Source organism: Oncorhynchus mykiss, chromosome 30, assembly GCF_013265735.2.
Source record: "Oncorhynchus mykiss isolate Arlee chromosome 30, USDA_OmykA_1.1, whole genome shotgun sequence".
Lineage (NCBI taxonomy): Eukaryota > Metazoa > Chordata > Actinopteri > Salmoniformes > Salmonidae > Oncorhynchus > Oncorhynchus mykiss.
In genome coordinates, this window is record NC_050570.1 from 26305533 (window position 1) to 26318235 (window position 12703).

Genomic DNA, 12703 nt, shown 5'->3' on the forward strand with positions numbered 1-12703 from the left:
CCTTCATGGTCGAATTGCTGCAAAGAAACCAATACTGAAGGACACCAATAAGAAGAAGAGACCTGCTTGGGCCAAGAAACACGAGCAATGGACATTAGACCGGTGGAAATCAGTTCTTTGGTCTATCATTTGTTTTTCAACAGGATAATGACCCAAAACACACCTCCATGCTGTGTAAGGGCTATTTGACCAAGAAGGAGAGTGATGGAGGGCTGCATCAGATGACCTGGCCTCCACAATCACCCGTCCTCAACCCAATTGAGATGGTTTGGGATGAGTTAGACTGCAGAATGAAGTAAAAGCAGCCAACAAGTGCTCAGCATATGTGGAAACTCCTTCAAGACTGTTGGAAAATAATTCCTCATGAAGCTGGTTGAGAATGCCAAGAGTGTGCAAAGCTGTCATCAAGGCAAAGGGTGGCAACTTTGAAGAATCTAAAATATATTTTGATTTGTTTAATACTTTGTTACTACATGTTTCCATGTGTTATTTAATAGTTTTGATGTCTTCATTATTATTCTGCCGTGTAGAAAATAGTAAAAATAAAGAAAAACCCTTGAATGAGTAAGTGTGTCCAAACTTTTACTGTATATATATATATATATATATATATATATATATATACAGTGAGGGGGAAAAAGTGTTTGATCCCCTGCTGATTTTGTACGTTTACCCACTGACAAAGAAATGATCAGTCTATAATGTTAATGGTAGGTTTATTTGAACAGTGAGAGACAGAATAACAACAACAAAATCCAGAAAAACGCATGTCAAAAACGTTATAAATTGATTTGCATTTTAATGAGGGAAATAGGTATTTGACCCCTTTGCAAAACATGACTTAGTACTTGGTGGCAAAACCCTTGTTGGCAATCACAGAGGTCAGACGTTTCTTGAAGTTGGCCACCAGGTTTGCACACATCTCAGGAGGGATTTTGTCCCACTCCTCTTTGCAGATCTTCTCCAAGTCATTAAGGTTTCGAGGCTGACATTTGGCAACTTGAACCTTCAGCTCCCTCCACAGATTTTCTATGGGATTAAGGTCTGTAGACTGGCTATGCCACTCCAGGACCTTAATGTGCTTCTTCTTGAGCCACTCATTTGTTGCCTTGGCCGTGTGTTTTGGGTCATTGTCATGCTGGAATACACATCCACGACCCATTTTCAATGCCCTGGCAGAGGGAAGGAGGTTCTCACCCAAGATTTGACGGTACATGGTCCAGTCCATCGTCCATTTGATGCAGTGAAGTTGTCCTGTCCCCTTAGCAGAAAAACACCCTCAAAGCATATTGTTTCCACCTCCATGTTTGACGGTGGGGATGGTGTTCTTGGGGTCATAGGCAGCATTCCTCCTCCTCCAAACACGGCGAGTTGAGTTGATGCCAAAGAACTCCATTTTGGTCTCATCTGACCACAACACTTTCACCCAGTTGTCCTCTGAATCATTCAGATGTTCATTGGCAAACTTCAGACGGGCATGTATATGTGCTTTCTTGAGCAGGGGGACCTTGCGGGCGCTGCAGGATGTCAGTCCTTCACGGCATAGTGTGTTACCAATTGTTTTCTTGGTAACTATGGTCCCAGCTGCCTTGAGATCATTGACAAGATCCTCCAGTGTAGTTCTGAACTGATTCCTCACCGTTCTCATGATCCTCGCAACTCCACGAGGTGAGATCTTGCATGGAGCCCCAGGCCGAGGGAGATTGACAGTTATTTTGTGTTTCTTCCATTTGCGAATAACCGCACCAACTGTTGTCACCTTCTCACCAAGCTGCTTGGCGATGGTCTTGTAGCCCATTCCAGCCTTGTGTAGGTCTACAATCTTGTCCCTGACATCCTTGGAGAGCTCTTTGGTCTTGGCCATGGTGGAGAGTTTGGAATCTGATTGATTGATTCCGTGGACAGGTGTCTTTTATACAGGTAACAAGCTGAGATTAGGAGCACTCCCTTTAAGAGTGACTAAGAGCAAAAGACTAAGAAAAGGGAAGTGGAAATGTGACAAACAGGAGAGAAAACATTGAGTTACTACATTAAAGGAGATCAAATTCAGAAAGACAGAATATTTGTGGTTTATTATACACTCCTCTTGGGGACTCCACACACTCACAGAGTCTGCCTCTCACAAATCACAAATACTGTAGTCTTGGTTTGGGGACTCCACACACTCACAGAGTCTGCCTCTCACAAATCACAAATACTGTAGTCTTGGCTTGGGGACTGCACTTTAGAAAGCAGAAAGTCTTGAACTAGAACCACATTTTGGTTCATAAAACCCACATAATCCAGATTTGATGAGCTCTATCAGTTTGAGAAAAGCAGATTCAGTGTTCAATACAAGCGACTTGACTCTGAACAGAGAATAAACCAAATCCTTATTTTTTGACAAGGTACAGAAACGACTTATTTAAGACAAATGATGGAGGATGGAGTGTGGTCTAAACCTTTGGCAGATGAGATTAGAACTTGCTGACCAGTGTGGAACTGTCTAATCTGCACAAGTTTGTCCCTGTCTGATTGGTTAGCTGAGTCCTGACTGTTTGTTGAGCGATTGGTCAGAGTAGGTAGAAGTTGCCCCTAACCACGGATACAGAGAGTCAGAAAGGTTTTGTATCCCCCTGATGGTAAAGGTTAGGAATGGGGGTAGGGTTGTCTGACCCTAGATCAGTGGTTAGTCGTTCTGTTTCTTCTTCTTGGTGTCTGGCATGCCATTATCGTTGGCCTGAGAGGAGAAGTGTTCGGACATGGCTGCCAGGGCTCGGTACCGATGGGATATTGTGTTCTTCACCTCCTTAGGTAGCTCAGCATAACTACAGGGACCAGAAAGAGAATGAGAGACACAACAATAAATCAGCTGGTAATAATCACTTTCATTCATTTTCTTTTTACTGATGTTGTTAATACATAAAATAGACATCTACTGCCCCCCAGTGGTAGAGTAGGAGAGTAATAAAGGAGTAATAAAGTGTGATACGTAAACACAGACTCCTGCGAGTAAAATAAAAGTCCTGCTTACGTTTTGTCAAATCCGTCTGGTTGGAAACAGGGGTCCCATCCAAAGTCTCTGGGGCCTCTAGGCTCTACAATGTGCCCCTAAACAGTTAGGGGAAAAATACATGTTTATCAAAGCAAGCATGCAGAGTTAGTGTGGCTCAGTTGTAGAGCATGGTGCTTGCAATGCCAGGGTTGTGGGTTCGATTCCCACGGGGACCTGTACGAAGAATTACAAAAAACTATGCAGTCGCTCTGGGTAACGTCAGTAAGACCAAGGAGCTGATCGTGGACTACAGGAAATGGGGGGGGTGAGCACGCTGCACCATAGAGAGCATCACTGCTTGGTATGGCAACAGCACCACCCTCGATTGCTTGGTGTTGCGGTACATCACTGGGGCAGAGTTCCCAGCCATCCAGGACCTGCCATCAGGCAGTGAGAAAGGAAGACCTGGGAAATTGTTAAAGACTCCAGCCATCCAAGCCATAGAGTGTTCTCTTTGCTTCCGCATGGTAAGCGGTACCGGAGCATAAAAGTCTGACACCAACAGGCTCCATCGCCCATCCAACTACCTCATCCCCATACTGTATTTATTTATTTATCTTGCTCCTGTGCACCCCAGTATCTCTACTTGCACATTCATCTTCTGCACATCTATCACTCCAGTGTTTAATTGCTATATTGTAATTACTTTGCCACCATGGCCTATTTATTGCCTTAACTCCCACATCTTACCTCATTTGCACACAATGTATATAGACTTTTTCTATTGTATTATTGACTGTATGTTTGTTTATTCCATGTGTAACTGTGTTGTTGTATGTGTCGAACAGCTTTGCTTTATCTTGGCCAGGTCGCAATTGTAAATGAGAACTTGTTCTCAACTAGCCTACCTGGTTAAATAAAGGTGTTCTCAACTAGCCTACCTGGTTAAATAAAGGTGAAATAAAATAAAAATAAGACTGCTGAAATTTTGTCAAAAATCTTTCATCTGTTGTAATGGCAAGGTATATTATTGGATTAATGTGGTATTTAGTTTTCCTGACACAAGAACAAGCCAGTTGATCAGAATATATCATGGAGTATCAGAAATGGCTGTCTGTCTAGACAGAAAAATACTTTGAAGTCAGATTTTGCAGTAAAATAAATGACGTAGTTACTGCGTTTTGACTTTGTAGGGCAGTGTACATATTTTTGTATGTTATTTTTTGTGCTACATTGATATTGATTACTGCATTGTTGGGTTTGGAGCTTGTAAGAAAGGCATTTTACTGTACCTGTGCACGTTACATAAAAACTTTACATTTGAAACTATATTCTGACCTCAGTTATCCCTCTGAAGAGTTGTACTGGCTCCTCTTTCCCTGGACAGAAGGCAAAGGTACACAGAGCCCAGGCTGACTTATCTTCAAACCCAGCCAACATCTTATACAGACCTGGATAGAAGGAGGAACGGTGACACAAACTCAGGAGGTTGGTGGCACCTTAATTGGGGAGGACTGGCACGTGGTAATAGCTGGAATGGTATCAAATACATCAAACACATGGTTTGATGCCATTCCATTTGCTCCGTTCCAGCCATTATTATGAGCCGTCCTCCCCTCAGAAGCCTCCACTGCACACTCAAACATTACATTTAAGTAACTGTACTCATTCATTCACAGATGAATCATGATTTACCTTCAGGCCTAAGTTTATCCAGGAACCATTTTCTACACACACACAACAAAAAAAAAAAACGATAAATTGTCAATAAATGTATTGTCATATTAGAGAATCCGACCACAGGCTCCACAGAGAGGTTATAGAGGCCTACTCACATGTAGGGTCCTGGTAGACCTCCCAATGCTCTGAAACAGAGACAGGTGTCCTCCACGATGACTGGTCCATCAACCTGAGAGAATTGACACAGACAAACCAGGTCAGATGAGCATTTATACACGTATCTCTAATCCAGACCTCATTACAACAGCACACGGAAAAGAACAGTCCACAATGACACACCTGTTTTACTGCTTCCATACACTTCTGTATAGAGATCTCGTCTGGTTCCCCCTGGTATTCAGGCACTGAGAAAGATGGACAGTAATTTAGTCCCACATGAAGACTTAACAGAGATGTATTGATTAGGTATACATCTATCTCGTCATTCCATTGAGAAAGTTAACTCACAGTCAATCTTCTTGGACACTAGTTTGTAGGGAAACTTGTCCCCCAAGATCTGAATCACCTGGTTAGACAAATAACAGCAGTCTTTTATGATGGCATGAACTTGTGAGTTGGTCTACAGTGTTATGTGTAAGGCAGGGACGGGCAACTGCCCCCCCCCAGCAGATCAATTCCACCCCACCCCCTCAAAATGAGGATGATGATTTTTTATTAACCCAGCTGGGGTCCCAACTTACTGTTTAGAGTTAGCATAGTAGAAGAGTTAGCATAGTAGAAGAGTTAGCATAGTAGAAGAGTTAGCATAGTAGAATACACAAGGTGCAATAAAAAACAATGTGATTGTGCATCAGCAGTTTCTCTCTTATGTCAGTCACTCAATTAGCCCATGTCAGTGAATTTTTGTTAGATTGGTAAGTTAGTCTAGCGTCCAGCTATTTATACTTGAAGTAATCATGGTCGAATTACAGACTCATTGATTTTGTTAGTCACTTTCACTCAGATATCACATTAAAAACTGCAAACATTTATATCCACCCTATAGCAGGAAATTAGCTGTAAAACTGCACATTTTTCTCTTCGCCCAATGACGAAATGAGTACAATTGCAGGAAATGTAAATGTTTGGCTCGCAGGTTGGGGATGTGTCCCCCCCAACAACATTTTGCGTAGGGCCCATATAAGGCTAGGGCATGGATGTGGGTAGGCAGACCCGCAATCCACTGTAGCCCCTACTGGTTCGACCCTGCTGTATCACAACCGGCCGTGATCGGGCGTAGCATAGGGCGGCGCACAATTTACCCAGCGCCGTCCGGGTTAGCCGAGGTTTTGGCCGAGGTAGGCCGTCATTGTAAAATAAGAATATGTTCTTAACTGACTTTCCTAGTTAAATAAAATAAATAAAATGAGAAGTTCAGATTTTTTGTGCCACCCACCCCCATCAAAGTTGCCCATCCCTGGTGTAAGGCTTGGATGACACCTGCTGGTATGGTGCTATACTGTTAAACATGCAGGACTCCAATAACCCAGTTCATGTTATACAGTTAATGTGTACAAGCTATTGACGTAGCCTCTAAAATTAGATGAATTATTTATCAAAACATTTGATCTCAGCAGGTGTAATCTAAAACGTGGCCACCACCACATTTACCCCTGTCAGACTTCCATTCTGTCAGGAGTCGGCTGGAACCTCTAATAAACAGCTCACTTTGGAACGTTTCAATGTTCATTCCGGGCCATTTCTACTGGGAATAATAATTGATCTGAAGCATTCCCCACCTCTTCCAGTTTCTTTGCGTTTCCAGTCACGAAGACAACGGATCTCCCCACTGGAATAGCCATGCTGAGGCCTCTTGATGTCTGGAAGATAATCACGAACGGACCAGAACACGCCGCACCGCAAAGACATCCTGTACTGCATCAGCCAATGACAGGCCACTGCCAAGAATCCTAGCAAATCAGGGTAAGGCTAGGAACTCCGCCTATTCAACGCTATCCAATCGGAATGTTGTTGTGTACAGCTGGAAATAATGTCCGGGTGAACATACCATCTCGGGAAGACAGCAAACTAGAATGCAACCATTTATATTTAGAGAACGGCATATTTTGGACAAAATGACGATACAACAGTTGCTATCCGTAACTTAGTTAGTTAACAGTTATCCTACAAGTGACTGAATCTTAGCTAGCTTGTTTAAAGCTATTTGAAAGTTGTCTTACATGTTAGTTTGTTGAAGTAGCCTACAGAGATACACCAGGATACACCTTGCTACCTAGTGAAGATGAGTCTTCTAACTCGCACTACCGAGGGGTTCAGCTCCACTGAGTACTGGGAAGCTTCTTCAAGAAGAGAGGAGGTATGGAGACAACAACAAACTCTGTGGCATGCTGCTCAAATACATCAAACCTCGGGATAAGGTGACAACTTAGGCTTACACCAAAGGCACCCTACCCATCTGTGGCACCACTTTTACGTCCTGAACCTGAAATCCATGTACAAGACATTACTTCTATTTGTCTCATCTCCCAGATCTTGGTGGTGGGCTGTGGTAACTCTGAGCTGAGTGAGCATCTGTATGATGTCGGCTACAGACATCTGACCAACATTGACATCAGTGAGACGGTGGTGAATCACCTGACCTTCCAGAAGGTGGATGCCACACAGACGCCCAATGAGGATGAAAGCTACCAAGCTACACTGGACAAGGGGACACTGGACACCATGGCCTCCCAGGAGGAGGGGGTTCTAGCTGGGAGGATACTGGCTGAGGTGGGCTGGGGGTGTGAGGATGTTGAGTTGTTAGACAGGGATTATAACATCAAATCAAATGTATTTATATAGCTCTTCTTACATAAGCTGATATCTCAAAGTGCTGTACAGAAACCCAGCCTAAAACCCCAAAAAGCAAGCAATGCAGGTGTAGAAGCACGGCTTTAACAGGGCTTTAACCAAAGCCAGCAGCCCTGCACATAGAGTTGCACTCCAGGAGTGTTGTCTGTTAGTAATATGTGTCTGCCATGTACGTGTCCCAAAGCTGAGGGAGTGAAAAGGATCAATGGTGTAGGGGCTAATTTGACCCTCTATAGCTACTTCCATTGAACCAGCACGCATGCAGACTAGAGCGAAGTGCGATCCCGACATGTACCACGATATGTTTGGAGTTTGTGCAATTTAATAGAAAAGAATAGACGCGTGCCTAACTACATAAAAAGTGCATTTGTTTGTTTGATTCCGAGGTGTGACACGTAACAAGTGCAATCCCTCCCAAATTAAATGTTTAACGGCTACTGAGGTTTATCTTATTAAACAACATGGGGAATGTGTTAATATGAATTTAATGCTTTTTTATTATTTCAATGTGGAACATAATTGCCTCATTCATGGCTCAGCTGAGGGTCGTGGACAACTAGCAGCTAGCGCTAACTAAAGGTGACTGGTTGTATAGGGACCAGGAGTATACGGACATGCAGTCTGTCCAAACAGAGCTCTCTCCCATGGGGATGGAACTCGCCCCCCCCGGGATGCCAGCCAATCAGCAGGTAGGGAATTTGTGATTATTCCATATTTTATCTTTATTTATTTCTCCATTGTCTCCCCCTTATTCCTTCAACCGTTTTCCCCCTTTCTCCATGCCTGGCCCCGTCCCTCTCCCTGTATGTGTTCCGTTCCTGTCGGTGGGAAGTGAGCTAGGTTGGAGGGAGGTAGTGAGTCGTGGTAACAGTGTTCTGAGTGGTCAGTGCTCTGTAGAGGACGTGAGAGGAGAGGTTGGTCATCTCAACTGCAGACTAGTGTTCCTGTTTAATGAAGGACTGGTCCAGTCAGAGAGCTGCCTCACTGACCCAATAACCACAGGTTCACTCATTCACTCACTCACTCACTCACTCACTCACTCACTCACTCACTCACTCACTCACTCACTCACTCACTCACTCACTCACACACACACACACACACACTCTCTCTCTCATGCACACAGTATTTTGATTACTCAATGCCTGAGTTCAGTGGCTAATAGTCTTTTTACATTGACCAGCAGCCTCCACTCAGAAAAGAGCAGAAGGAAAGCCCTCTGCCCCTCCCCCTGTGCCCTCACAGACACCAGGTGGCACCCTGGCGGTGGATAAGGGCTTGGTCTGTTGTGCCCACCACAGGGTCATGGTGGCTGGCCTTGCCATACTAGGAGTGGGCTCCAACCACAACACCGGTCTGTGTTTGACACTTTTTCTCAAATGTACTTTTATTTTCCTGCAGGAATTTGTCACCTGACACTTCAGGTCTGATGAATCAGCTAAATGTATTCTGTCTGTCATGTCTCCTCGAACCTCTGTCTGTCCCACCTTCCCTCTCTAGACGTCCTAGTGTCAGTGCTCCTGGTGGGGCTGGGTGGAGGAGGGCTGGAGCTGTACCCTGCAGTGCTGAACCTGAAGGTTTCATGAGGAGAGGAGGATGAGAAGGAGGAGAAGAGGGGAAGACCTTGTGAACAAGTATCATGATCTCATACTTTACTGTATACAAAATAAAAACATGTACAGATGTAGTTTATGCTAACACTATCAATCAAGTAAAGAATGTTTTATTCTCAAACTTCTCTCTGGTGTTTATTGATAATGAACCCTGCAGTGATTTTCTCAGGATTACAGTTGCTTTTGATACTATTTCATTTTCTATCAGACTTTAACTATCTCAAATATGTTACACAGATGGTGGCCCCTTCTGATTTTAGACTGCAGTCCCTCACACACTCTCTCTCACTGCTGAAGAGTGCAGCAGTGTTATTTACAGTAGATTCATCTTGCAGCATGTTCACAGTATCTCTGCGAGTTGGGTGCATTGAAAGGTGGGATTTATAACCCTGGACTTGAGGCGGGAATATTTTCTGTCTGTCAAGCCAAACTAATATTATAATTTGCTATCTGTTTCTTTGGAGTGAATGGACGTGCAAACTGCTTTTGGGAACTCAGTCGCAGATTTTTGCGTATTTACAGAGAGAGAAGCCCTTTAGCTGGGTTTCAACTAGATAGCACAGTCAAAATAGCTGTATCGTACAAATGTATGGAAAACATTTAACCTTCATTTAGGGTTAGGCATACGGTTAGTAGTGTGGTTAACGTTAGGTTTAAAATCAGATTTTACGAAGATAAATTGTAGAAATGGGCAGGGTTTATGACTGTAACGACCCGTTAACGTTAGCTGCCTGTCAGATGAATCAAACTGTTATCGAATTGTTTCTTAGAACTGAACCGAACCAGAACTAAAGTCCACCGGAGGAAATGTTATCTTCACGATTATCTCTTTGACTTTTAGGGACGGACTTTTTGAACAATAGGCTATATATAAACACGGTGTAACTTGCTGGACGGACGTTTGGGTCCGGCTTGGGCGCGCGGTGACTGGACCAGTGTTAGTTGCCAACTAATTGGACTGGAGTCACTACTTGACAGTTGGTTAAGTAATCAGCAAGACAAGGCAAAAATGACAACTTGCAAAACAAATGAAAATATCAATAATTGCTAGGTATACAAACGTTATATTTGTGTTTTAGTGGCATGCGGACCGGGCAGTTGGCTAACATTAATAAACATCACTCAGCACTTGAAGTAGCTTTTAAATTGAGCTAAATTCCTTGCACTTTTTGTTGTCAGCTAACGTTAGCTATCAATCCTGAAACTATCCCAATAACATTCAAATGTTTCTCTTTGACTGTCTTCAGTCAGCTTTACCGAACATAGTGTTTGGATGGTGTTGTGTGTGCAGGTGGTTGAAAGTTGGATGGACAGCTCCGTCACGATGGGCAACCAGGTGATGGAAGAGCTCATCCCCTTGGTCAACAGGTTGCAGGACGCCTTCAGCACCATGGACCAGAGCTGCAACCTGGACCTGCCACATATAGCAGTAGTTGGCGGCCAGAGCGCAGGCAAGAGCTCATTCTTGGATAACTTTGTTGGCAGGTATAGTAGTCTGATATAGTGATCAACAACACATCAGATAAACCATCCATAATGTTCCATCAGTGAGCATAGCCTTGCTATTGAGAAAGGCCGCCGTAGGCAGACCTGGCTCTCAAGAGAAGACAGGCTATGTGCACACTGACAACAAAATTAGGTGGAAACTTAGCTGCACTTCCTAACCTCCTGCCAAATGTATGACCATATTAGAGACACATATTTCCCTCAGATTACACAAATCCACAAAGAATTCAAAAACAAACATGATTTTGATAAACTCCCATACCTACTGGGTGAAATACCACAGTGTGCCATCACAGCAGCAAGAGTTGTGACCTGTTGCCACAAGAAAAGGGCAACCGGTGAAGAACAAACAATTGTAAATACAACCCATATTTATGTTTATTTATTTCCCCTTTTGTACTCTAACCATTTGCACATAGTTACAACACTGTATATATACATAATACGACATTTGTAATGTCTTTATTTTAATGTTTAGTGTTCATTTTTAATGTTTATTTCACATTTGTATATTATCTACTTCACTTGTTTTGGAAATGTTAACATATGTTTCCCTTCCCAATGAAGCCCCTTGAATTGAATGGAATTGAATGATTCATGGCTCCCAACAGTTGAGCTCTCCAAATGAATGCACATGGCAGACAGACAGCCTCTCCTATTCAGTGAGGGCTGGCATGGATTGTTTACTAAACCCTATGCCAATGTAGCTGTGTTTGTGAATCAGAGCTTTCTCGGTAGTAGTCAGTCACCCACCAACAATGAGTTCAGTTATGCGACAATAGGCATGATGCTTAACAAGTGTTTTCAGAGCAAATGTGCAGATATGAGAGAGGAGACTATGACACACTTTCTCGCTCTCTCTTTCTCTCGCTCTCTTAGTATGGTTGGTATGGAATACTGAAGTATGGATACCTGAAATGGCTTTATGACAGTAGTGATGATGTCTGTGTGACAGTGACCAGCACTTGGTTACTTATTAACCAGGAGCCCTGGTCAAAAGTATTGTACTAAATAGGGAATAGGGTGCCGTTTGGGATGCAATCACTGACTTAATGTCTGATGCCTGAATCCAGCTGTTTCTCCAGCCCTGAGTGTCAGTCCTTGCTTCCTGCAGGCATGTTGTCACAGCTGGATTATAAATGGTAGGATACTATAAAATAAACTCTGAAGCAAGACAACAGGAAAATGGTGGCACCCTGAATTTGGAATAAAAGACTAGAAATAAGTGATTTCACTCATTATTTCTTTGTAGAGTTTATACGGTAGCCTGAGTGGGGGAGAAAGGAAAACTAGCGGTTAAGAGCGTTGGGCCAGTAACCGAAAGGTCGAAGGGCCTCTGCTAAATGACTCAAATGTAAATGTAATGTCAAATGAGTGTGGGGTCATTTTGACATTGAGATTTAGATGTATTTTATAGTTGCCTCAGCAGGACTATTAGACATGTTTCAGCTTCCACTGTTGTGTTTATACCCGCTCTTGTCTTTTAACACCAAGCCCCACAAACAAATCGATTGCACCACACACAGTTTATGGGCCTTGTTTTGTGTACACCTGCCGACTTGACATTGTGTCTTGTTTTTCCCAGAGTGGGAGCTGTGGTGCTTGGGGCACACACACACACGCGCGCACACACACACACACACACAAAAAAAAAGCAACACATTGCAGGGTCCAACAATAACAATGGCCCACTTGCCTGGGGCCAGTAAAAACATGTCGGGCCAGTGGATCTCGTCAGGCACTGGCCCGACCTGGCCAGTAACTTCTCAGCGCATTTGGCATTCCAGTTCGACATTAACATCCTCTGACGCAGTCTGCCAGAGAAAACTGCGGGTGCCGCGTCGCGGTCAGCACCGCATTGTTCACAGCATTGCATTGTTTGATTTGAATGAGGATTTCTACTTCAATGAGCTTTCTTCTTAAATTTACATACTTCTCATCCCGGAACCGGCCCAAACCCCAACACTCGAAGATGGAAGAGGCGACATTATAGAGGCTGACGTTTGGGATACCTGACAAGACTACATCGGCGAGTGTATTAACCACCTCTACCCTTCGTTCTATTGGTGAACGTGCAATC

At 43.5% G+C, this 12703-nt stretch overlaps 1 protein-coding gene and 2 pseudogenes across 1 annotated transcript; 2 read left to right on the top strand and 1 right to left on the bottom strand.

Annotated features, from left to right (window-relative positions):
* Positions 1–2053: 2053 nt before the first annotated feature.
* Positions 2054–6515, bottom strand: itpa (inosine triphosphatase (nucleoside triphosphate pyrophosphatase)). Its single transcript, NM_001160547.2, is given in 8 exon segments — positions 2054–2807; positions 3014–3090; positions 4313–4425; positions 4670–4701; positions 4810–4883; positions 4994–5058; positions 5162–5219; positions 6433–6515. Coding segments are annotated over 8 exon segments (621 nt in total). The 5' UTR covers positions 6496–6515; the 3' UTR covers positions 2054–2668.
* A 132-nt stretch (positions 6516–6647) lies between these two features.
* LOC110521625 lies at positions 6648–9185 on the top strand (annotated as a pseudogene).
* Positions 9186–10441: 1256 nt separating this feature from the next.
* The window catches only part of LOC110522769, a 42518-nt pseudogene continuing 40256 nt past the window's right edge, over positions 10442–12703 (top strand).